Raw genomic sequence first — 25,781 nt, 5'->3', positions numbered from 1 at the left:
AGTGCTCTGCACACAGTAAGTGAGAAGCAGCATGGCTCAGTGGAAAGAGCACGGGCTCTGGAGTCAGAGGTCGTGGGTTCAAATCCCGGCTCCGCCACTTGTCAGCTGTGTGACTTTGGACAAGTCACTTAACTTCTCTAGGCCTCGATTACCTCATCTGTAAAATGGGGATTAAGACTGTGAGCCCCACGTGGGCAACCTGATCACCTTGTAACCTCCCCAGTGCTTAGAACAGTGCTTTGTACATAGTAAGTGCTTAATAAATGCCATTATTATTATTATTATTATTATTAATAATAATAAACACGATTGAATTAATGAATGAACTCTCCTTCATGTCACTGAGGCTCCCCCAGTCCAGGAAGGTCCTGGTTGGTAAGAACCAGAGGTGGGAGGGTGGTAAGGGGGGTTTGTGACAATGATTAGGTCTGAAGTTCACCCTGCCATGGATACTTTTTCTAAATGAGATTTGTTAAGCGCTTACTATGCGTTAAACACTGTTCTAAGCTGTGAGGTAGGTACAAGTTAATTTGGTTGGACACAGTCCCCATCCCACATGGGGCTAATTGTCTAAGTCAGATATCCCCATTTTACTGAGGCACAGAGAAGGGAGGTGAGAGCAGTGCTTGGCACATATTAAGCGCTTAACAAATACCATCATTATTATTATTTGCCCAAGATCACAGCAAGCAATAGGCAGAGCCGAGATGAGAACCCAGGTCATTCGAACTCCCAGGCCTGTGCGCTCTCTGCTAGGCCACACTGCTTCACACTGTGCTTTAATCGCCAGTTTTACCCCATTTATTCCCTGTTGTGGTACATAAGATTTGAGCAGGATAGAATCAGGGCTGATTATAGTGAGGGCTGAAGAAGACAGCGAGAAGCTACGTGGCTCAGTGGAAAGAGCACGGGCTTTGGAGTCAGAGGTCATGGGTTCAAATCCCGGCTCCGCTAATTGTCAGCCGTTTGACTTTGGGCAAGTCACTTCACTTCTCTGTGCCTCAGTTCCCTCATCTGTAAAATGGGGATTAAGACTGTGAGCCCCGTGTGGTACAACCTGATCACCTTGTAACCTCCCCAGCACTTAGAACGGTGCTTTGCACATAGTAAGCACTTAATAAATGCCATCATTATTATTATTATTATTATTATTAAGACAGAGGGTTATGTGAAGGCCAAGGACACACCTGACCCTTGGGATCAGGCCCTGCTGAGAGCTCACCTCCTCCAGGAGGCCTTCCCAGACTGAGCCCCTTCCTTCCTCTCCCCCTCGTCCCCCTCTCCATCCCCCCCTTCTTACCTCCTTCCCTTCCCCACAGCACCTGTATATATGTATATATGTTTGTACATATTTATTGCTCTATTTATTTATTTATTTATTTTACTTGTACATATCTATTCTATTTATTTTATTTTGTTAGTATGTTTGGTTTTGTCCTCTGTCTCCCCCTTTTAGACTGTGAGCCCAATGTCGGGTAGGGACTGTATCTATATGTTGCCAATTTGTACTTCCCAAGCGCTTAGTACAGTGCTCTGCACATAGTAAGTGCTCAGTAAATACGATTGATTGATTGATTGATGGTGGCATCACAGCTCTTATGTCCATATTTGTCATTTATATATTTGCATTAATGTCTGTCTTCCTCCCTCTAGACTGCAAGCTCATTGTGGGCCGGAAATGTGTCTGTTCATTGTTGTAGCGTACTCTCCCAAGGGCTTAGTACAGTACATCGCACACGGCAAGCACTCAATAAATACGACTGACTGACTGAATGAATGAATGGTGGTGTGTGTGTGGTGTAGGGAGGTGGGAGGGGGCTACTACTGCTGCTTTTAATAATATTAATAATAATGAAGGCACTTGCTAAGCGCTTACTATGTGCCAAGCACTGTTCTAAGTGCTGGGGTAGATACAAGGTAATCAGGTTGTCCCACGTGGGGTTCACAGTCTTAATCCTCATTTTACAGATGAGGTAACTGAAGCACAGAGAAGTTAAGTGACTTGCCCCAAGTCACACAGCTGACAAGAGACAGAGCCGGGATTAGAACCCATGACCTCTGACTCCCAAGCCTGGGCTCTTTCCACTAAACCATGCTGCTTCCCAGCCAAGCTGCTTCTCAGGGGAGCTCAGGGGAAAGGACACCTAAACTTTTTGAGTACCAGAGGTTTGGGTTTATTCAGCGTGGCTTAGTGGCTTAGTGGAAAGAGCCTGGGTTTGGGAGTCAGAGGTCATGGGTTCTAATCTGTATACACCTGTATATACCTGTATATATGTATATATGTTTGTATGTATTTATTACTCTATTTTATTTGTACATATTCATTCTATTTATTTTATTTTGTTAATATGTTTTGTTTTGTTGTCTGTCTCCCCCTTCTAGACTGTGAGCCCACTGTTGGGTAGGGACTGTCTCTAGATGTTACCAACTTGTACTTCCCAAGCACTTAGTCCAGTGCTCTGCACATAGTAAGCGCTCAATAAATACGATTGAATGAATGAATAATCCCAGCTCCACCACTTATCAGCTAGGTGACTTTGGGCAAGTCACTTCACTTCTCTGAGCCTCAGTCACCTCATCTGTAAAATGGGGATTAAGACTGTGAGCCCCACGTGGTACAATCTGATTAACTTGTATCTACCCCAGTGCTTAGAACAGTACTTGGCACATGGTAAGCGCTTAACAAATACCAACATTATTTAATGGTATTCTTACACTCTTACTATGTGCCACATATTATACTAAACCCTGGGGTAGATATAAACTAATCAGGTGGGACTCAATCCATGTCCCGTGCTGGGCTCACAGTCTTAATCCCCCTCTAGATTGTAAACTCATTGTGGGCAGGGAAGGTATCTGCTGTATTGTATTGTTGAAGATATACTGTTGAAGGTATTGTTGTATTGTACTCTCCCTAGCACTTAGTACAGTGCCCTGAACACAGTGAGCACTCAATAAATATGACTGAATGACTTATACATATTTACTATTCTATTTATTTTATTTTGTTAATACATTTTGTTTTGTTGTCTGTCTCCCACTTCTAGACTGTGAGCCCACTGTTGGGTAGGGACCGTCTCTATATGTTGCCAACTTGGACTTCCCAAGCGCTTAGTACAGTGCTCTGCATACAGTAAGCGCTCAATAAATAGGATTGTATGAATGAATGAATCTACCAACTCTGTTATATTGTACTCTCTTAATTGCTTAATACAGTGCTCTACCCACAGTTACACTCAATAAATAAGGTCGATTGATTGATTAATCCCCATTTTACAGATAAGGTCACTGAGGCACAAGGAAGTTCGTTGTGGGCAGGAGAAGTGTCTGCTAACCCTTAGTGCAGTGCTAAGCACATAGTAAGCACTGAATAAATATCACTGATTTATTAAATGACTTGCCCAAGGCCTTACAGTGGATTTGAGGAGGAGGCAGGATTAGAACCCAGGACTTATGACTCCTAGGCCCAAGCTCTTTCTTCTTGGCTGTTCAGCTCCCCTTGTTTGACTCAGAGCCTGGGAACAGGAAACCAAACAAACTATAACTAATGTATTCTTGGAAACAGCTTTGGAGTGTTTTTCCACGGTGTTTATTTCCTGCATTTTCAAGGAACATAAGCTATGAATTTTATCAACAACTCATAAAAACATCCATGATTCTTCACATTCTAAAGAATGGAACAGATTGGCCTGTATATATTCAAATCTAGATGTCTTTTGTCATTAAGCAGGAGCCTTTTTTATGACATTTATTAAGCGCTTACTATGTGCAAAACACTGTTCTAAGCTTATTCAAATCTAGATGTCCTTTGTCATTAAACAGGAGCTTTTTTTGACATTTATTAAGCACTTACTATGTGCAAAGCACTGTTCTAAGCAGTGGGGAGGTTACAAGGTGATCAGGTTGTCCCACATGGGGCTCATAGTCTTAATCCCCATTTTACAGATGAGGTAACTGAGGCAGAGAGAAGTTAAGGGACTTGCCTAAAGTCACACAGCTGTTAAGTGGCAGAGGCTGGATTTGAACCCATGACCTCTGACTCCAAAGCCCACACTCTTTCCACTGAGCCACGCTGCTTCCCTTATACGTTAAGCTTCCATGGAGGGGTCAAATGTCACAAATTCGATTTCTATTTTGGTGATTTTCCATTTATTGTTGCCATGATGTACAGCATTAATTCTGCAAATCAATCAATTTCTGGTTTTGGGGGTTTTTTTGGCTGTTTGTTGTTTGTACAGCATTGTCCTAAACTCTTGGGAGAGGACAATACAACAGAATTAGTAGACAAGTTCCTTGTCCAAAAAGGGGTTTACGGTCTAGAGGGAGAGACAGATGTTTATGTAAATCGATAAATAACAAAGTGTTTCTGGTTTTAACCACTGTACTAGACTCTCTAACTGAATTACAGTTCAACTTGGATTGTAGACCTAGCAAAAGGAGTCAAGAATCCTGGAATTCTGAAAAACTAATTTATTCAGTGGGAGCCTATCACTGTGAATAAAAATTTTAAGCATTTTGGCAATAGAAACTGTGCCCAAAGCACTTTTGTTCCTTATTTACCACCGTTCATTAATATAAAGGATTAAGAGGAATAAATGAATGACAGTCCTTATAATTTAATGCTTAATAATAATGATGATGGTACTTGTTAAGCACTTACTATGTGTAAAGCACTGTTCTAAGCACTGGGGAGGTTACAAGGTGATCAGGTTGTCCCACGGGAGGCTCACAGTTTTAATCCCCAATTTTACAGATGAGGGAACTGACAGCTGACAGAAAGCAGACCAGGGATTTGAACCCATGACCTCTGACTCCTAAGCCCGTGATCTTTCCACTGAGCCATGCTGCTTCTCTGCTTAAATTTTAGAAGTAAAAGCTCTATGGGGCAGGAATGTATGTTTAGATTTGTTTATTTATAAAGCGCCCTAAGCAAGGAATTTATCTCTAGTAAATGCATGAAATAAAGAACCTAGGCAACGATACCCAAATTCTCATGTTACCCGTTATTACCAGCTATTTTCACTGCAATTCATGTTTCTATGAAGTGTGACTATTTTAAGATATAGTCCAAACAATTAAACGAAATTAGTTTTACCTTTTGCCTTATAAGCTAAATGTAGCATCCGTTTTATCGGGACCAAGAATTTTGAGCCTCAAAACCAGTGAACCGCTTTAAGGTCCGTCATAAGAAAGTATGAGCTTTATATTATGTCATTTATGCATAGACTCTAAGAGCATGCTGGCTCTAACAACCATATCCCATTTGATTGTGATTCTATTGTCTCTAAAATCTGTACCCCCCGAAGACTCCATAAACACTTTTTGCCTATCTGACTAAATTTCTACGGTGGACATTAGTGGTGCAATTTTCTGTTAATGTTTTCTTACCTTCCCTCATCTCTGTCTTTGCCTTCCTTGGGCCGTGCGCTATAAAACGGTGATTTTCCCAGGAGATTTGCATGCACTCCGCAAACGACAGTAAAACAGAGCTTATGGCCCAATGGAGCTGGCATAGCTATTAAAATTAATACAGTTTCTCTTCCCTGCAGGTGGGCCATTTGAGGGGGGAAAGCGCTTAATAGAGAAACTACAATTTTGCCTCCAGCTCTGGGGTTCCGTGGAGGCGATGGAGGCTCTGGTTGCCATGGCAATCTTGGCAGTGGTTGGGGCCTCGGGTGGTGGTTGCCATGGGAACCGCAGATGCCCGGGGTCCACTTCTTTCATTCATTCAATCGTATTTATTGAGTGCTTCCATGTGGACAGAGCACTGTACTAAGCTCTAGGGAGACCATACTACAACAATAAACAGACATATTCCCTGCCCACAACAAGCTTACAGTCTAGAGGGGGGAGACAGACATTAATAGAAATAAATAAATTACACTTCTCCGCCTCTCCTCCTCCTCCTCCCTCTATCTGCCCTTCCACTAGGCGGGCGCCGGGCTCAGCCATGGAACCAAGCCCTGATTTCCTCTGGAGAATAATAATAATAATGATCATCGCTTTGAACAGTGCCAGTGCTTAGAACAGTGCTTTGCACATAGTAAGTGCTTAATAAATGCCATAATAATAATAATAATAATAATAATAATAACAATAATAATGGTATTTGGTAAGGGCTTCCTCTGGGCCAAGCACTATGCTAAGCCCTGGGGTAGATACACAGTTATCAGATTGGAAGCAGTCGTTCATTCATTCAATCGTATTTATTGAGTGCTTACTGAGGGGAGAGTACTTGGAAGAGTACGATATAACCAGAAACAGATATATTCCCTGCCCACAACATGCTTACATTCTAGAAGGGGAGACAGACTTTAATATAAGTAAATAAATTACAGATATGTACATAAGCTATAGGTCTGTGGGCTGGGAGGATGGGGGGAGGGAGTGAATACAGTGTTCTGCACACAGTAAGCGCTCAATAAAAACGATTGAATGAATGAATACAGAGAGCAAGTCAGGGTGATGATGTAGAACTGTCCCACGGGGGGCTCCCAGTCTTAATCCCCATTTTACAGATGAGGTAACTGAGGCACAGAGAAGTGAAGTGACTTGCCCAACGTCACACAGGAGGTCCTTCTGGCTCCCAGGCCTGTGCTCTATCCACTAGGAAATGCTGCTTCTGTCTGCTTGCTTTGTCTACTTGCCTATCTTCATCCCCCTCTCAGCCCCACGGCAGTTATGTTCTTATCCGGAATTTACTCATTTACACTAATGTCTTTCTCCCTCTTTAAGCTGTGATTCTCTTGTGGGCACGAAACATGTCTACCCGCTTTCTTCTATTGTACTCCCCTAAGCACTTAGTACAGTGCTCTGCACACAGCAAACACTTAATAAATATGATTAATTGATGGCAGCAGCATGGCTTAGTGGAAAGAGCATGGGTTTGGGAGTCAGAGGTCGTGGGTTCTAATCCTGGCTCCGCCACTTGTCAGCTGTGTGACTTTAGGCAAGTCGCTTCACTTCTCTGTGCTTCAGTTACCTCATCTGTAAAATGAAGATTAAAAAACTGTGAGCCCAAATGGGACAACCTGATTACCTTGTATCTACCCCAGCGCTTAGAACAGCTCTTGGCACATAGTAAGCGCTTAACAGATAACATCATTTATTCATTTTTTTATTCTAGAACATGGGACTGGGATTCAGGAGGACATGGTTTCTAATCCCAGCTCTGCCATTTGTCTGCCGTGTGACCTTGGGCAAGTCACTTAAATGGTAGCAGCAGTAGTATAGTCCCTCGCCAAAATTCAGAGTCTCTTGCCCTTCTCCACAATGTTCCCACTCCAGCTGCCTTCTCTGACCCCAGAGAAGGAAAAGAAATCTCTTCCATTGCTCTGGTGAGAAACACATACAGACACAAGTTCAACCATTCCCTGTTACCTACCTAGTTATTCATCCACAAATACACATACTCAAAATAAGGAGGGGATAAAAAAAGAGAAGAGCAGAGAGACACAGATGTAAGAAAAATACTGAAGACTGAGTAGTCTGGTTAGTGAAACCATGGATACTGTGTGAAAGAATTGGTAGGAATAGTTGGTATCAAGTGCTTACTGTGGGGTTTTTTATGGTATTTGTTAAGCACATTGTACATGCCAGGCACTGTACTAAGCACTGGAGTAGATACAAGTTAGTCAGGTTGGACACAGTCCTTGTCCCACATGGGGCTCACAATCTTGATCCCCATCTTACAGATGAGGCCACTGAGGCCCAGAGAAGTGAAGTGACTTGCCCAAGGTCAAACAGCAGACAAGAGGCAGAGTCAGAACTAGAACCCAGGTCTTTCTGACCCCCAGCCCAGTGCTCTATCCATTAGGCCACGCTGCTGCCACATGCAAACTGAAGTAAATTTCAGATTCCACTTTCCAACGTCCTCTCATGGTTCATTTTCACAGTGTCTCCCAAGTGTTCATTCTCACAGTGTCTCCCAAGTGTTCATTCATTCATTCAATCGTATTTATTGAGCCCTTACTGCGGCCCTAGCACTGTACTAAGATCTTGGGAGAGTAAAATATAGCATTAACAATAGCAATTGGACTCTCCAAGGGTTTAGTACAGTGCTCTGCACACAGTAAGTGCTCAATAATTCCCATCAATTTGATAGAGGGAGAGACAGACATTAATGTAAATGATAGAAAAATACATAATAATGAGAAGCAGCATGGTTCAGTGGAAAGAGCCTGGGCTTGGGAGTCAGAGGTCATGAGTCCTAATCCCGACTCCACCACTTATCAGCTGTGTAACTTTGGGCAAGTCACTTAACTTCTCTGTGCCTCGGTTACCTCACCTTTAAAATGGGGATTAAGACTGTGAGCCCCATGTGAGACAACCTGATTACCTTGTATCCCCCCCCCAGTGCTTAGAAGAGTGCTTGGCACATAGTAGGTGCTTAACAAATGCTATCATTATTATTATGGTATTTGTTAAGTGCTTACTATGTGCCAACCACGGTTCTAAGCACTGGGGTAGAATCAAGGTAATCAAGTTGTCTCACGTGGGGCTTACAGTCTTAAGCCCCATTTGACAGATGAGGTGACTGAGGCACAGAGAAGTTAAGTGGCTTGCCCAAAGTCACACAGCAGACAAGTGGCAGAGCTGGGATTGGAATCCGTGTCCTTTGGCTCTCAAGCCCGGGATCTTGCCACTAAACCATGCTGTACTGTGGGGCTGAGGGTGGATTGAGTAAACGGTACAAATTCAGTGTAAAGGTGAAGACCAAAGGGAGAGAGTCTTCTAGACTGTGAGCCCGTTGTTGGGTATGGACCATCTCTATATGTTGCCAACTTGTACTTCCCAAGCGCTTAGTACAGTGCTCTGCACACAGTAAGCGCTCAATAAATACGATTGAATGAATGAATGAATGAGAGAGAGTAGGGAAAATGAGGGTTTAGTCAGGAAGGCCTCTTGGAAGAGATGTGATTTTAATAAGGCTTTGAAGGCGGGAAGAGTGATGGTCTATTGGATACAATAATAATAATAATAATAATGATGGTATAAGTTAAGTGCTTACTATGTGCCCAGCACTGTCGGAAGCGCTGGAGTAGATACAAGGTAATCAGATTGCCCCACGTGGACCTCACAACCTTAATCCCCATTTTACAGATGAGGTAACTGAGGCCCAGAGAAGTAAAGTGATTTGCCCAAAATCACCCAGTTGACATGTGGCAGAGCCGGGATTAGAACCCATGCCCTTTGACTCCCAAGCCCATATTCTTTCCACTAAGCCACTCTGATATGAAAGGCAGGATGTTTCCCTACTCCTGAAGACATTCCAGTTTTTGCCCATCCACCTTCACATCATTCAGTCAATCGTATTTATTGAGCACTTACTGTGTGCAGAGCACTGTACTGAGCGCATCAAACAGAAACTCCTCATCATCGGCTTTAGAACACTCAACCAGCTCTCTTCCTCCTTCCTCACTGCACTGATCTCCCGCTACAGACCAACCCACACTCTTCGCTTCTCTGGAGCCAGCTTGCTCACTGTGTCCCCATAATAATAATAATAATGATAATAATAATAATGATGATGATGGCATTTATTAAGCACTTACTATGTGCAAAGCACTGTTCTAAGTGCTGGGGAGGCAACAAGGTGTTCGGGTTGTCCCATGGGGGGCTCCAGTCTTCATCCCCATTTTACAGATGAGGTAACTGAGGCACAGTGAAGTTAAGTGACTTGCCCAAAGTCATACAGCTGACAAGTGGCGGAGCCGGGTTTTGAACCCATGAACTCTGACTCCAAAGGCCGGGCTCTTTCCACTGAGCCATGCTGCTTCTCTGCATTCCCCATCTAATTCCCCATCTCAACTACCTCGCCACCAACCTTTTTTCCATGTCCTCCCTCTGGCCTGGAAACTCCCTCCCCTTCCCCCTCCATCCCCACCCTCAAACCTTATTAAAATCACACCTCCTCAGAGACTCCTTCCCCAATTAAGACCACTTTTCCCCCACTCCTTCCCCCTTCTTTGATCCATACTATTCGGATGTTTGGTATTTATCCCACCCCCAATCACACAGCTGTAGATTATTTATCTATGTTAGTAGCTGTCTCCCTGTCTAGAGTGTAAGCTAATGGTGGGCAGGAAATGTGTCTACCAACTCTGTTATAATCTCCCAAGTGCTTAGCATAGTGTTCTGCACACAGCAGTCACTCAACAAATGACAGTGATTGATAAATGCCATTGATGGTTCAGACCAAAGATTCGCTGATCCAGTATATTTTGCTTCTGATAGTGGCAATAAATAATGCTTAAATTCATTCATTCATTCAATCAATCATATTTATTGAGCACTTACTGTGTGTCCGCCCTTTCCTCTCCATCCAAACCTCTATCTACCCTGTTGGTTCAATCTCTCATCCTATCCCGACTGGATTACTGCATCAGCCTCCTCTCTGATCTCCCATCCTCCTGTGTCTCCCCACTTCAATCCATACTTCACGCTGCTGCCTACATCATCTCTGTGCAGAAACGCTCTGGGCATGTCACTCCCTTCTTCAAAAATCTCCAGTGGCTGCCTGTCAACCTATGACTCAACCAAAAACTCCTCACTCTGGGCTTCAAGGCTGTCCATCCCCTCGCCCCTTCCTACCTCACCTCCCTTCTGTCCTTCTCCAGCCCAGCCCGCACCCTCTGCTCCTCTGCTGCCGCTAACCTCCTCACTGGGCCTCGTTCTCGCCTGTCCCACCGTCAACCCCTGGCCCACGTCCTCCCACTGGCCCGGAATGCCCTCCCTCCGCACATCTGCCAAGCTAGCTCTCTTCCTCCCTTCAAAGCCCAACTGAGAACTCACCTCCTCCAGGAGGCCTTCCCACACTGAGCCCCCTTTTTCCTCTTCTCCTCCTCCCCAACCCCCGGCCCTACCTCCTTTCCCTCCCCACAGCAGCTGTATATATGTTTGTACAGACTTATTACTCTATTTTACTTGTACATATTTACTATTCTATTTATTTTATTTTGTTAATATGTTTTGTTTTGTTGTCTGTCTCCCCCTTCTAGACTGTGAGCCCGCTGTTGGGTAGGGACCGTCTCTATATGTTGCCAACTTGTACTTCCCAAGTGCTTAGTACAGTGCTCTGCACACAGTAAGCGCTCATAAATATGATTGAATGAATGAATACTGTGTGCAGAGCACTGGACTAAGCACTTGGAAAGGACAATTCAGCAACAATTCGGCTTAAAAAAATGAGGCGGTGATTGTCTTCCTTGACAACATTGACAACCACCTGCAGAGTTATAATAATAAGTGCAGTGTTTGTTAAGCATTCATTCATTCAATCGTATTTATTGAGTGCTTTCTGTGTGTATTTACTATGGGCCAGGTACTGTACTAAGCACTGGAGTAAATGCAAAGTAATTAGGTTGGACACAGTCCCTGTCCCAGATGGGGTTTAGTCTTACAGATTACAGATGAGGTAACAGAGGCACTGAGAAGTGAAATGACTTGCCCAAGGTCACACATCAGACAAGTGGCAGAGCTTGGATTAGAACCCAGCTCCAACCTCTCTCTAATCCATGTATTTATCCAAAGCCTCCTCATACCTATTGGTGTTTTTGGTCTTTGCAACATCTTATAACACAATCGGCATGCTTACCACCTGCAGTGGGTAATAAACATTTCCATTTTTTTTAATGGCATTTGTTAAGCGCTTACTATGTGCCAGGCACTGTACAAAGCGCTGGGGTAGCACTTCTTTAGAAGGGACCATAGGCCAGCTTCTGTGGGTGTTCTCTGGTCCTGATGTTCATTCATTCATTCATTCATTCATTCATTCATTCATTCATTCATTCATTCTTTCAATCGTATTTATTGGGGACTTTACTGTGTGCAGAGCACTGTACTAAGTGCTTGGGAAGTACAAGTTGGCAACGTATAGAGTTGGTCCCTACCTAACAACAGGCTCACAGTCTAGAAGGAGGAGACAGAGAACAAAACAAAATTTGATGAACTCCCCAATCTTATCTCCTCGGTCATCTTTCCTGAGTGAAAAGTCCTAATCTCTTCATTATCCTAATTGCTCTTCTCTGTCCTCTCTCCCCTCTGACTTGGATTTCCTAAAGTGTGGTAATCAGATCTTTAGGCGACCTGCAAGCCTGCTTGGCTCTGACTTCCTAAGCTGCTAAGAGCAATGTAAAAGAAAACTCCTTCACATTAATACTTTCGGCGAATTCCAAAGACGGAAAGTTCCGATGGATCTTGTTTCTTGTATTATTTAGTACTTTCATTTGCAATGAATCTATTCCGTTTTATGGTTTGTGCCATCAGTGACTCTTACCCGCATTTTTTCAGATCTCTATCGTGTTAAAATGTCATTTTTGCGTGCATTGGTGATGCAGCATTCTGAATTCAGAGGAGCACTGGGTACTTCTATGTCATCAATATCTTAAATGCACCTCCAGCAGAAATGAGGAAAAACACTTTTTAAAGTGAAAATCCAGGAGTAGTTTGTAGTTGAAAAAGATTTATTGAGTAAAAATGCTCATAAATATTCATTTTCTTATGTACAAAGTAAAATTATATTTTATTGCAAAATGACAAGCATCTTTGTGGATATGTAGTCCTTTATGCTCCTTGAAGTTTTCAAAGGGCGTTGAAGTGAGATCTTCTACTGCTCACCAGATCCCTGGCAGGTTGAAGGTTTCCAAGTGCCCTGCGTGAAATGAAAATAATGATATGTGGCCTAGCGGAAAGAGCACGAGCCTTGGAGTCAGAGGATCTGTGTTCTAATCCTAGCTCCGCCACTTGTCTGCTGTGTGACCTTGGACAAGTCATTTAACTTCTCTGTGCCTCAGTTACCTCATCTTTAATAGGGGAATTAACTCTTACTCCCTCCTACCTAAACTGTGAGCCCCATGCAGGATAGGGACTGCCCAAACTGATAACTTCATATCCACCCTAATGCTTAGAGCAGTGTTCAACACATAGTAAGTGTTTAAGCAAATAATAATAATGGTGGTATTTGTTAAGCCTTTGCCGTGTGACGAGCACTGCTCTAAGCACAAAAGGTGGATATGAATTTATCGGCTGTTGAACAAATATTATTATTATCAATGATACTGATAATGGTAATAATAACCAAATAATTACAGTACCTCTTAAGTGTCTACTATGTGCCAAACACTGTAGTAAGCACTGGGGTTTATGCAAGTCAATTAGGGCAGACATAGTAGAGAAGCACTGTGGCTTAGTGGAAAGAGCCCGGGCTTGGGAATCTGAGGTTGTGGTTTTAATTCCGACTCTGCCACCTGTCTGCTGTGTGACTTTGGGTAAGTCACTTCACTTCTCTGTTCTTTGGTTACCTCATCTGTAAAATGGGGATTGAAAAACTGTGAGCCCAACCAGGACAACCTGATTACATTGCATCTACCCCAGTGCTTAGAACAGTGCTGTCCACACAGTAAGCACTTAACAAATACCATTATTATTATTACAGTTCATCAATCAATTAATTGTATTTATTGAACACTTACTGTGTGGACAGCACTGTACTAAGCGCTTGGGAGAGTAGACTATGACAGAGTTGGTAGACATATTCCCTGCCCAGAGTGAGCTTCCAACAATCCCACATGGGATTCATGGTCTAACTAAGAGGGAGTAGGATTTAACTCCCATTCTACAGCTGAGACAACTGGGCCATGGAAAGGTTAAGTGACTTTCCCAAGGACACACAGCATATAAGTTGTGGAGCCGGGTTTGGAACCCAGTTCCTCTGATTCCCAGACCTGTGTGAGCCCACTGTTGGGTAGGGACTGTGTCTATATGTTGCCAACTTGTACTTCCCAAGTGCTCAGTACAGTGCTCTGCTCACAGTAAGCGCTCAATAAATACTATTGAATGAATGAATGAACGAATGGTCTTTCCACCAGGCCACGTTGCTTCTAGACTGTGAGCCCGTTGTTGGGTAGGGACCATCTCCATATGTTGCCGACTTGAACTTCCCAAGCACTTAGTACAGTGCTCTGCACACAGTAAGCACTCAATAAATACAATTGACTGAATGAAAGAAGAGGGGGAGAGGTAGAAGTTTAGGTAAACTTGGGCAAGTCAATGGGAGGAGAGAGAATCAAAGCTCAGGACTCTAGATTCTAATCATTCATTCATTCATTCAATCGTATTTATTGAGCGCTTACTGTGTGCAGAGCACTGTACTAAGTGCTTGGGAAGTACAAGTCAGAAACATATAGAGATGGTCCCTACCCAACAACGGGCTCACAGTCTAGGAGGGGGAGACAGACAACAAAACAAAACATGGAGACAGGTGTCAAAATCATCAGAACAAATAGAATATGCACATCATTAACAAAAGAAAAAGAATAGTAAATATGTACAAGTAAAATAGAGTAATAAATATGTACAAATCTATACAAGTGCTGTGGGGAGGGGAAGGAGGTAGGGCGGGGGGGTGGGAAGGAGGAGAAGAAAAAAGGGGCTCAGTCTGGGAAGGTCTCCTGGAGGAGGTGAACTCTCAGTAGGGCTTTGAAGGAAGGAAGGGAGCTAGCTTGGCTGATGTGAGGAGGGAGGGCATTCCGGGCCAGGGGAAGGATGTGGGCCGGGGGTCGAAGGTGGGGCAGGCGAGAACGGGGCCCATTGAGGAGGTTAGCGGTGGCAGAGGAGCAGAGGGTGCGGGCTGGACTGGAGAAGGAGAGAAGGGAGGTGAGGTAGGAGTAGGTGAGGTGATGGAGAGCTTTGAAGCTGAAAGTGAAGAGTTTTTGCTTGATTCATAGGTTGACAGGCAGCCACTGGAGATTTTCGAGGAGGAGAATAACATGCCCAGAATGTTTCTGTACAAAGATAATCAGGGCAGCAGAGTGAAGTACAGACTGAAGTGGGGAGAGACAGGAGGAAGGGAGATCAGAGAGGAGGCTGATGCAGTAATCCAGTCGGGATAGGATGAGAGATTGAACCAGCAAGGTAGCAGTTTGGATGGAGAGGAAAGGGCGGATCTTGGCGATATTTTGGAGGTGAGACTGGCAAGTTTTGGTGATGGATTGGATGTGAGGGGTGAACGAGAGAGCAGAGTCGAGGATGACACCTCGGGCTTGTGAGACGGGAAGGATGGTAGTGCCATCTACTGTGATGGGAAAGTCAGGGAGAGGGCAGGGTTTGGGAGGGAAGATAAGGAGTTCAGTCTTAGACATGTTGAGTTTTAGATGGCAGGCAGACATCCAGATGGAGATGTCCTGAAGGCAGGAGGAGATGCGAGCCTGGAGGGAGGGAGAGAGAGCAGGGGCAGAAATGTTGATTTGGGTGTCATCAGTGCAGAGATGATAGTTGAAGCCATGGGAGTGAATGAGTTCAACGAAGGAGTGAGTGTAGATAGAGGACAGAAGGGGACCAAGAACTGATCCTTGAGGAAGCTCTACAGTAAGGGGATAGGAGGGGGAGGAGGAGCCCGCAAAGGAGAATGAGAATGAACGGCCAGATAGATAAGAGGAGAACCAGGAGAGGACAGAGTATGTGAAGCCAAGATTGGAGAGCGTGTTGAGGAAAAGAGGGTGATCCACAGTGTCGAAGGCAGTTGAGAGGTCGAGGAGGATTAGGATAGAGTAAGAGCCATTGGATTTGGCAAGAAGGAGGTCATTGGTGACCTTTGAGAGGGCAGTTTTGGTGAAGTGTAGGGGACGGAAGCCAGATTGGAGGGGGTCAAGGAGAGAGTTGGCGTTGAGGAATTCGAGGCAGCAAGTGTAGTCGAGGCAGCTTTAACCATTAGACTATAATTCATTTTCTCTGCAATTCCCAAAATGAGCCCTTTGAAAACATCCTCAGGTATATTATGAGGAGTTTTGTTCTCAACTGTAAAATGGATTCACCGCCCGTGAATGTGTTGGCTACCGCATTCTTTTGTAGCTGTAAGCCCAGTCGAGGTTTGAAATCACTTTGTTGGGAGTCCTACTCTTGTAGAAGGAATCATCAATCAAACAATCTGTGGTATTTATTGAGTTCTTACTCTCCACACAGAGCCCTATACTAAGCACTTGGGAGAGTTCAATGGAATTCAAGGCCCTACTGAGAGCTCACCTCCTCCAGGAGGCCTTCCCAGACTGAGCCCCTTCCTTTCTCTTCCCCTCGTCCCCCTTTCCATCCCCCCATCTTACCTCCTTCCCCACAGCACCTGTATATATGTATATATGTTTGTACATATTTATTACTCTATTTATTTGTTTATTTTACTTGTATATTTCTATTCTATTTATTTTATTTTGTTAGTATGTTTGGTTTTGTTCTCTGTCTCCCCCTTTTAGACTGTGAGCCCACTGTTGGGTAGGGACTGTCTCTATATGTTGCCAACTTGTACTTCCCAAGCACTTAGTACAGTGCTCTGCACACAGTAAGTGCTCAATAAATACGATTGATGATGATGATGATGAGGTAGCAGAGAAGATCCCTGTCTTCAAGGAGCTTACGGTTGAACACTTTTCAGGATTTTAAATCTCTAGCAAGTTTATGTGATGGGTATAACCGTGAGCCCTTTGTGGGACAGGGCGTCCAGCCCGATTTTCTTATATCCTCCCCACCCACGGTGTTTAGTAGTGCCTGGCACATAGTAAGCACTTAACAAATGCCATAATTATTTACCAGCTCACCGAAACCCATCATACTCAAAGTGAACATCTCTTTTGTGGTCTCGGTTAAAGTATTCCAGGCTTTCCTCCTGAGGGGCAGGGAGAACCCATCGCTGGATCCCTAACTGGGTGAGCATGGTCATTTGAGGCAAGCCATCTAGCAAGTGCCTGAACCAGGCTCCCCCGGGCCGAAACGCCGAGGGGCAAAGGCTGACGTCCAGCTCGCTCAGTTCTCTGAGGACCAGCAGAGCCTGGCTGAGCGTGGCCCAGCCTTCGTCGGAGATGTTGTCATTATAGCTCAGGTCCATTGTCTGCAGTTTGGCTAAGTGGCCGGCTTGGATTACGGATGCTGAAAAAGGAAAACAAAATGAGCTTGAAAATAGCCTCAAACTCCCGCCACCCCAAAAAACACAACACAGACACACACATACTTCTCCCTCTCCCTTCTGCGTCACCCTGACTTGCTCCCTTTATTCATCACTTATTTATTCCTATTAATAAGCTCAATGTGTGCAGGGAATGTGCCTGTTCATTCATTCAATCGTATTTATTGAGTGCTTACTGTGTGCAGAGTACTGTACTAAGCACCTGGGAAGTACAAGTCGGCAACATATAGAGACGGTCCCTACCCATAGTGTACTCTCTCAAGCACTTAGCACAGTGCTTTGCACACAATGAGCGCTCAATAAATACTACTGAATGAATGAATACACACACACACACACACACACACACACACACACACACAAGATTTAATGGTATTTTGCACCTTTCCTTCTAGACCGTGAGCCCACTGTTGTGTAGGGACTGTCTCTATATGTTGCCAACTTGTACTTCCCAAGCACTTAGTACAGTGCTCTGCACACAGTAAGCACTCAATAAATATGGTTGATTGATTGATTGATTGTTACAGGGATGGGAAAATTCAGAAACCAGAATGGTTACAGTCCTCTTTTTAAAATTTGTGAAGCGCCTACTACGTGCCAGTCACTGAACTATGTTTTGTTTTGTTCTCTGTGACTGAACTATGTTTTGTTTTGTTCTCTGTCTCCCCTTTCTAGACTGTGAGCCCACTGTTGGGTAAGTACCGTCTCTATATGTTGCCAACTTGTACTTCCCAAGCACTTAATACAGTGCTCTGCACACAGTAAGCGCTCAATAAATACGATTGAATGAATGAATGAATGCTTGGCACATACCATTAGCACTTAACAAATGTCATTATTATTATTTCCCATGCACTTAGTTCAATGCTCTGCACATGGTAAGCACTTAATAAATACGATCGAATGAATGAATTAGAGTAGAACATAAAAGTGTAACAGAAACACCCCCTGCCCACAAGGATCTTACAGTCTAGAGGGGGAGATAGACATTAATATAAATAAATGAATTACAGATATAATAATAATAATAATTGTGGTGTGACAGGGCTTAAAGCACCAGATCTATGGGGACCTGGGAGAAGCAGTGTGTCCTGGTGGATAGAGCATGGGCCTGAGAATCAGCAGGACCTGGGTTTTAATCCCTGCTCCTCCACTTGTCTGCTGTGTGACCTTTGGCAAGTCACTTCACTTCTCTGGTCCTCATTGACCTCATCTGTAAAATGGGGATTAAGACCGTGAGCCCCATGTGGGACATGTTCTCTGTCTCCCCCTTCTAGACTGTGAGCCCACTGTTGGGTAGGGACTGTCTCTATATGTTGCCAACTTGTACTTCCCAAGCACTTAGTACAGTGCTCGGCACACAGTAAGCGCTCAATAAATACGATTGATTGATTGATTGACAGGGATTCTGCCCAACCTGATTACCTTGTATTACCCCAGCATTTAGAACAGGGCCTGGTATGTAGTTAGTGCTTAACAAATACCATAAAAAGAAATACAGACCTAGGAGCGACATATCCTCAGTCTCCAGGTTACAGCTACTCAGTCTCAGCACCCGAAGGGCGGATGAAAGCTTTAATGTCTCCCAAAGCAGCTTTAGGTTTCCACCAACACACTTATTCCAAGAAAGGTCAAATATCTCCAGTGCGGGAAGGTGAACGGAGGCCTCAGCTGAAAAGAGTAACACCGACAACTCCTGCTTACAACTCCTCTCTGATCTCCCATCCTCCTGTCTCTCCCCACTTCAGTCTATACTTCGCTCTGCTGCCCGGATCATCTCTGTGCAGAAACACTCTGGGCGTGTCACTCCCCTCCTCAAAAATCTGTAGTGGCTGCCTGTCAACCTACGCATCAGGCAAAAACTCCTCACTCTTCAAGGCTTCAAGGCTCCCCATCCCCTCGCCCCCTCCTACCACACCTCCCTTCTGTCCTTCTCCAGCCCAGCCCACACCCTCCGCTCCTCTGCCGCCGCTCACCTCCTCACTGGGCCTTGTTCTCGCCTGTCCCACCGTCGACCCCCGGCCCACATCCTCCCCCTGGCCTGGAATTCCCTCCCTCCACACATCTGCCAAGCTAGCTCTCTTCCTCCCTTCAAAGCCCTACTGAGAGCTCACCTCCTCCAAGAGACCTTCCCAGACTGAACCCCTTTTTCCTCTCCTCCTCCCCATCCCCCCGCCCTACCTCCTTCCCCTCCCTCCAGCACTTGTATATATATTTGTACAGAGTTATTACTCTATTTTACTTGTACATATTTACTATTCTATTTATTTTGTTAATTATGTGCATCTAGATTTATTTTTATTTATTCTGGTGACTTGATACCTGTTTTGTATTGTTGTCTGTCTCCCCATTCTAGACTGTGAGCCCACTGTTGGGTAGGGACCATCTCTCTATGTTGCCGACTTGTACTTCCCAAGCGCTTAGTCCAGTGCTCTGCACACAGTAAGCGCTCAATAGATACGATTGAATGAATGAATGAATGCTTACCGGGAGAAATCAAGGGGGCATACTACTGCTACTTTAGCTGCTACTAAAGAAGCAGCTTGGTTTAGCGGCTAGAGCACGGCTTGGGAGTCAGAAGGTCATGGGTTCTAATCCTGACTCCACCATTTGTCAGCTGTGTGACCTTGGGCAAGTCACTTCACTTCTTTGGGCCTCAGTTATCTAAGGATTGTTAAGCACTGGGGTAGTCACAAGATAATCGGGTTGGACACGGTCCACGTCCCACATGGGGCTCTCAGTCTTAATCCCCGCTTTGCAGATGAGGTAACTGGGGTGCAGAGAATAATAATAACAATAATGACACTTGTTAAGTGCTGTTTTGGGGATTAAATGGGGATTAAAACCATGAGCCCTAAGTAGAACAGGGACTGGGTTCACCTTGATTAACTTGTATCTAACCCAGCGCTTAGAATAGTGCTTGGCACGTAGGAAACGCTGAACAAGTACCACATTAATTAATTAATTAATTAATTACTATATTCAAGAGGCAGTGCCTCGACCACCGTGCCATGACTGCTAGAGGAGCAATGTGGCCTAGCGGATAGGACCCGGGCCTGGAAATCAGAAGGATCTGGGTTCTAATTCCGGCTCCTCCACTCAGTCAGTCGGTCAATCATATTTATTGAGCGCTTACTGTGTGCTTAGAGCTTGGCAGAGTTTGATATAACGTTAGAACAGACACTTTCCCTGACACTCATTTTCTGTGCGACCTTGGGCAAGTCACTTCAGAGAAGCAGTTTGGCTCAGTGGAAAGAGCATGGGCTGGGGAGACAGAGGTCATGGGTTCTAATCCTGGCTCTGCCATATAATAATAATAATAATAATAATGGCATTTATTAAGCGCTTACTCTGTGCCAAGCACTGTTCTAAGCGCTGGGGAGGTTACAAGGTGATCAGGTTGTCCCATGGGGGGCTCACAGCCTTAATCCCCATTTTACAGATGAGGTAACTGAGGCACAGAGAAGTGAAGTGACTTGCCCAAAGTCACACGGCTGACAATTGGCAGAGCCGGGGTTTGAACCCATGATCTCTGAATCCAAAGCCCAGGCTCTTTCCACTGAACTACGATGTCGGCTCTGTGACCTTGGGCAAGTCACTTAACTTCCCTGAGCCTCAGTTCCCTCATCTGTAAGATGGGGATAAAGACTGTGAGCCCCACGTGGGACAACCTGATCACCTTGTAACCCCCCAGCGCTTAGAACAGTGCTTTGCACATAGTAAGCACTTCACAAATGTCATTACTATTATTATTATTCTCTGAGCCTCAGTTCCCTCATCTGTAAAATGGGGATTAAGACTGTGAGCCCCACGTGGGACAACCTGATCACCTTGTATCCCCCCAGTGCTTAGAACAGTGCTTTGCACATAGTAAGCACTTAACAAATGTCATTATTACTATTATTATTCTCTGTGCCCCAGTTACCTCATCTGCAAAGCAGGGATTAAGACTGAGAGTCCCAGGTGGGACATGGACTGTGTCCAACCCGATTATCTTGTGTCTTACCCCAATGCTTAGTATAGTACCTCCCACCTAGTAAGTGCTTAACAAATACCATTAATAACAACAGCTCAAAACCGCCTGGAGGGTGTTTGTTAAAAGGTTTGAATCCATCCTGGGCTTGAATGAGCTTGGTTTGGGAAGTACAAACCTGGTCCTGCGGTCTTCAGATCCTGGCACTCTGCCCTGGTGGTTTGTCTCTCTACAGTACCACATCAGGCAACAGAAATGGGGTGGGGAAGAGGTAGCATGGCCTAGTGGATAGAGCACAGGCGGGGAAGTCAGAAGGACCTGGGTTCTAATCCCGGCTCTGACACTTGTCTTCTGTGTCACCCTGGACAAGTCACTTCACTGCTCTGTGCCTCAGATACCTCATCTGTAAAATGGGGATTAATACCCTGGGCCCCATGTGGGACAGGGACTGTGTCAATGTGGCCTAGTGGATAGAGCATGGTCCTGGGACTCAGAAGGACCTGGGTTCTAATCCCAACTCCACCGCTTGTCTGCTGGGTCACCTTGGATGAGTCATTTCACTTCTCTGGGCCTCAGTTCCATCATGGGTAAAATGGGGTTTAAGACTGTGATCCCCGTGTGGGACAGGGACTGTGTCATCATCATCATCATCAATCGTATTTATTGAGCGCTTACTATGTGCAGAGCACTGTACTAAGCGCTTGGGAAGTACAAATTGGCAACATAGAGAGACAGTCCCTACCCAACAGTGGGCTCACAGTCTAAAAGGGGGAGACAGAGAACAAAACCAAACATACTAACAAAATAAAATAAATAGGATAGATATGTACAAGTAAAATAAATAAATAAATAAATAGCGTAATAAATATGTCCAACCTGATTACCTTGTGTCTACCCCAGTGTTTAGAAAAGTGCTTAGCACCTAGTAAGTGATTAACATAGTAGCTCTTTCCCAGCAGTATCTTCAGATGAGATCTCCTCCCTCTTCTCAAGTGCTACTCTGGCCACCTGTGCTTCTGACCCCATGCCCTCTCATCTCATGAAATCTCTCGCTCCGTCCCTCCTCCCCTCCTTAATTTCCATCTTCAACCGCTCACTCTCCACTGGTTCCTTCCCCTCTGCCTTCAAACATGCCCACGTCTCTCCCATCCTAAAAAAACCCCTCTCTTGACCCCACTTCACCTTCTAGTTATCACCCTATCTCCCTCCTACCATTCCTTTCCAAACTCCTTGAATGAGTCGTCTACACGCGCTGCCTCGAATTCCTCAACAACAACACTCTCCTCGACCCCCTCCAGTCTGGCTTCCGTCCCCTACATTCCACAGAAACTGCCCTCTCAAAGGTCACCAATGACCTCCTGCTTGCAAAGTCGAATGGCTCCTACTCTATCCTAATCCTCCTCAACCTCTCAGCTGCCTTCGACACTGTGGACCACCCCCTTTTCCTCAACATGCTCTCCAACCTTGGCTTCACAGACTCTGTCCTTTCCTGGTTCTCCTCTTATCTCTCTGATCCTCCTCGACCTCTCAGCTGCCTTCGACACTGTGGACCACCCCCTTTTCCTCAACGTGCTCTCCAACCTTGGCTTCACAGACTCTGTCCTCTCCTGATTCTCCTCTTATCTCTCCGGCCAGTCTTTCTCAGTCTCTTATGCGGGGTCCTCCTCTCCCTCCCATCCCCTTACTGTAGGATTTCCTCAAGGGTCAGTTCTTGGTCCCCTTGTAATAATAATAATAATGGCATTTATTAAGCACTTACTATGTGCAAAGCACTGTTCTAAGCGCTGGGGAGGTTACAAGGTGATCAGTTTGTTCCACATGGGGCTCACAGTCTTAATCCCCATTTTACAGATGAGGTAACTGAGGCACAGAGATGTTAAGTGTCTTGCCCAAGTCACACAGCTGACAATTGTTGGAGCGGGGATTTGAACCCATGACCTCTGACTCCAAAGTTTGGGCTCTTTCCACTGAGCCACGCTGCTTCTGTTCTCTATCTACACTCACTCCCTCGGTGAAGTCATTCACTCCTACGGCTTACTATAATAATTATTATGGTGTTCGTTCATTCATTCATTCATTCAATTGTATTTATTGAGCACTTACTGTGTGCAGAGCACTGTACTAAGCACTTGGGAAGTACAAGTTGGCAACATATAGAGACGGTCCCTAACCAACAGCAGGCTCACAGTCTAGAAGGGGGAGACAGACAACAAAACAAAACATATTAACAAAATAAGATAAATAGAATGAATATGTACAAGTAAAATAGAGTAATAAATATGTACAAACATATATACATATATACAGGTGCTGTGGGGAGGGGAAGGAGGTAAGGCGGGGGGATGGGGAGGGGGAGGAGGGGGAGACGAAGTAGGGGGCTCAGTGTGGGAAGGCCTCCTGGAGGAGGTGAGCTCTCAGTAGGGCTTTGAAGGGAGGAAGAGAGCTAGCTTGACGGATGTGTGGAGGGAGGGCATTCCAGGCCCGGGGGAGGACGCGGGCCGGGGGTCGACAGCGGGACAGGTGAGAACAAGGCACAGTGAGGAGGTTAGCGACAGAGGAGCGCAGGGTGCAGGCTGGGCTGGAGAAGGGACGAAGAGAGGTGAGGTAGGAGGGGGCGAGGTGACGGAGAGCCATGAAGCCGAGAGTGAGGAGTTTTTGCCTGATGCATAGGTTGATTGGTAGCCACTGGAGATTTTTGAGGAGGGGAGTAACATGCCCAAAGCGTTTCAGCACAAAGACGATCCGGGCAGAAGCATGAAGTACAGATTGAAGTGGGGAGAGACAGGAGGATGGGAGATCGGAGAGGAGGCTGATGCAGTAATCCAGTCGGGATAGGATGAGCGATTGAACCAGCAGGGTAGCAGTTTGGATGGAGAGGAAAGGGCGGATCTTGACGATGTTGCGGAGGTGAGATCGGCGGGTTTTGGTGACGGCTTGGATGTGAGGGGTGAACGAGAGAGTGGAGTCGAGGATGATACCAAAGCTTGTGAGACGGGAAGGATGGTAATGCCATCAACAGTGATGGGAAAGTCAGGGAGGGGGCAGGGTTTGGGAGGGAAGATAAGGAGTTCAGCCTTGGACATGTTGAGTTTTAGATGGCGGGCAGACATCCAGATGGAGATGTCCTGAAGGCAGGAGGAAATATGAGCCTGGAGGGAGGGAGAGAGAGCAGGGGCAGAGACGTAGATTTGGGTGTCATCAGTGTAGAGATGATAGTTGAAGCCGTAGGAGTGAATGACTTCACCGAGGGAGTGAGTGTAGATAGAGAACAGAAGCAGCGTGGCTCAGTGGAAAGAGCCCAAACTTTGGAGTCAGAGGTCATGGGTTCAAATCCCCGCTCCAACAATTGTCAGCTGTGTGACTTGGGCAAGACACTTAACGTCTCTGTGCCTCAGTTACCTCATCTGTAAAATGGGGATTATTATAGTAAGCCCTTAACAAATACCATATTATTAGCAGTGCTTGACTCATAGTAAGTACTTAGAGAAGTAGCGTGGCTCAATGGAAAGAACATGAGCTTTGGAGTCAGAGGTCATGGGTTCAAATCCAGCTCTGCCAATTGTCAGCTGTGTGACTTTGGGCAAGTCACTTAACTTCTCTGTTCCTCAGTTCCCTCATTTGTAAAATGGGGATTAAGACTGTGAGCCTCCCGTGGGACAACCTGATCACTTTGTAACCTCCCAGAGCTTAGAACAGTGCTTTGCACATAGTAAGTGCTTAATGAATGTCATCATCATCATTATTATTATTATTAACAACTACCATCATCATCATCATCAGAGAAACACGCGGCATTTGACTCAAAGGGCCTCCCTCCATAACGAAGGATCGGGCCCTTTAGTAATCACTGCCTGAAACACGTTTTGATCTCGACATTCCTAAAGAGATGAATGTTTGAGCTCTCCCCCAGAGGAAGTCACTTACCTGCAGTCGGGCAGGAAAGGGACTTACCCAGAGCGGCAAGAGATTCGATCCCTAATGCACAGTTGTGGATCACCACTGTCTTCAACTCGGGTAAAAAACGGAGCCTGCTGAGAAGGGTTTCCAAAGAACCGCCCATGTTTCTGTTCGCCGATAAATTCAAGCTCCGGAGACTCACGAGCAACGGTATGACCTGGGCTTTAAAATGAAACCCTGTTGACATACTCATCAAACGCTGGGTCGCAAAAATAGTTGGGTTTGTTGGTGCCCCAAAGCTACGATTTTGCTTTGAAAAAATAACAAATAAAAAACGATTGGGCCAAATGAAAAGTTTCATCTGTTCTGCATGAGTTGGAAAGGAAGAATCTATTTTCATTTCCTGCCCTTCTACTATTGAGCAGAATGAGATAAAGGATCTCTGGATAATTGTTGAGTTTCCCACAGTCCTTCAGTTCACCATAAAAGCTATCTGGTAGCAATTGCTCCCAGGCCAATTGGTTTTTAAGAATACGTTCTGTCAGGATACTGACAGGTCACTGGAAAATTATACCGTCCTCTTTTAGGAAGACAGTGAGAACATGTACTCAACCCAGAGTGTCTTCTTAGTTTGAGGAAGGCTTGAAAATGCTTGGCTGGTGAGTCCACAAGAGCAAAAGAGAACTTTACACCAACTCATCCATAAACCTCGACAAGGAACTGGTGTCTTGTTTCATTTTCTGTTTTTCAAAAGAAATGGGGGCTTTTCTTTGCAACTCTGCCTGCAGACCCTTTCCCATATTTCACCCAAAAGCCTACAAAGCCTGAATTGTTGTGGGCAGGGAACACGGCTCTATCAACTCTGTTTTATTGTATTTTCCCGAACGTTTGGTACAGTGCTCTTCACACAGTCAGCACTCAATAAATACCATCGATTGATTGATCAGAACACCTGAGAAG

The 25,781-nt window shown here is 45.1% G+C and overlaps 2 protein-coding genes across 2 annotated transcripts in view; both read right to left on the bottom strand.

Moving 5' to 3' along the window:
• Positions 1–25,781, bottom strand: part of LOC119937121 (collagen alpha-1(I) chain-like) — a 163,464-nt gene that overhangs the window by 103,978 nt on the left and 33,705 nt on the right. The window lies entirely within an intron of this gene.
• Positions 16,583–25,068, bottom strand: LOC119926707 (leucine-rich repeat-containing protein 31-like). Its single transcript, XM_038745024.1, has 3 exons — positions 24,876–25,068; positions 18,455–18,622; positions 16,583–16,914 (listed from the first exon to the last, which is right to left on the bottom strand). Exons 1-3 carry the CDS (start codon positions 25,066–25,068, stop codon positions 16,583–16,585), a joined length of 693 nt encoding a protein of 230 aa, XP_038600952.1.

Source organism: Tachyglossus aculeatus, chromosome 1, assembly GCF_015852505.1.
Source record: "Tachyglossus aculeatus isolate mTacAcu1 chromosome 1, mTacAcu1.pri, whole genome shotgun sequence".
Lineage (NCBI taxonomy): Eukaryota > Metazoa > Chordata > Mammalia > Monotremata > Tachyglossidae > Tachyglossus > Tachyglossus aculeatus.
Note: the sequence above shows the minus strand (reverse complement) of the source record. Positions and strands in the feature narration are given on the sequence as shown.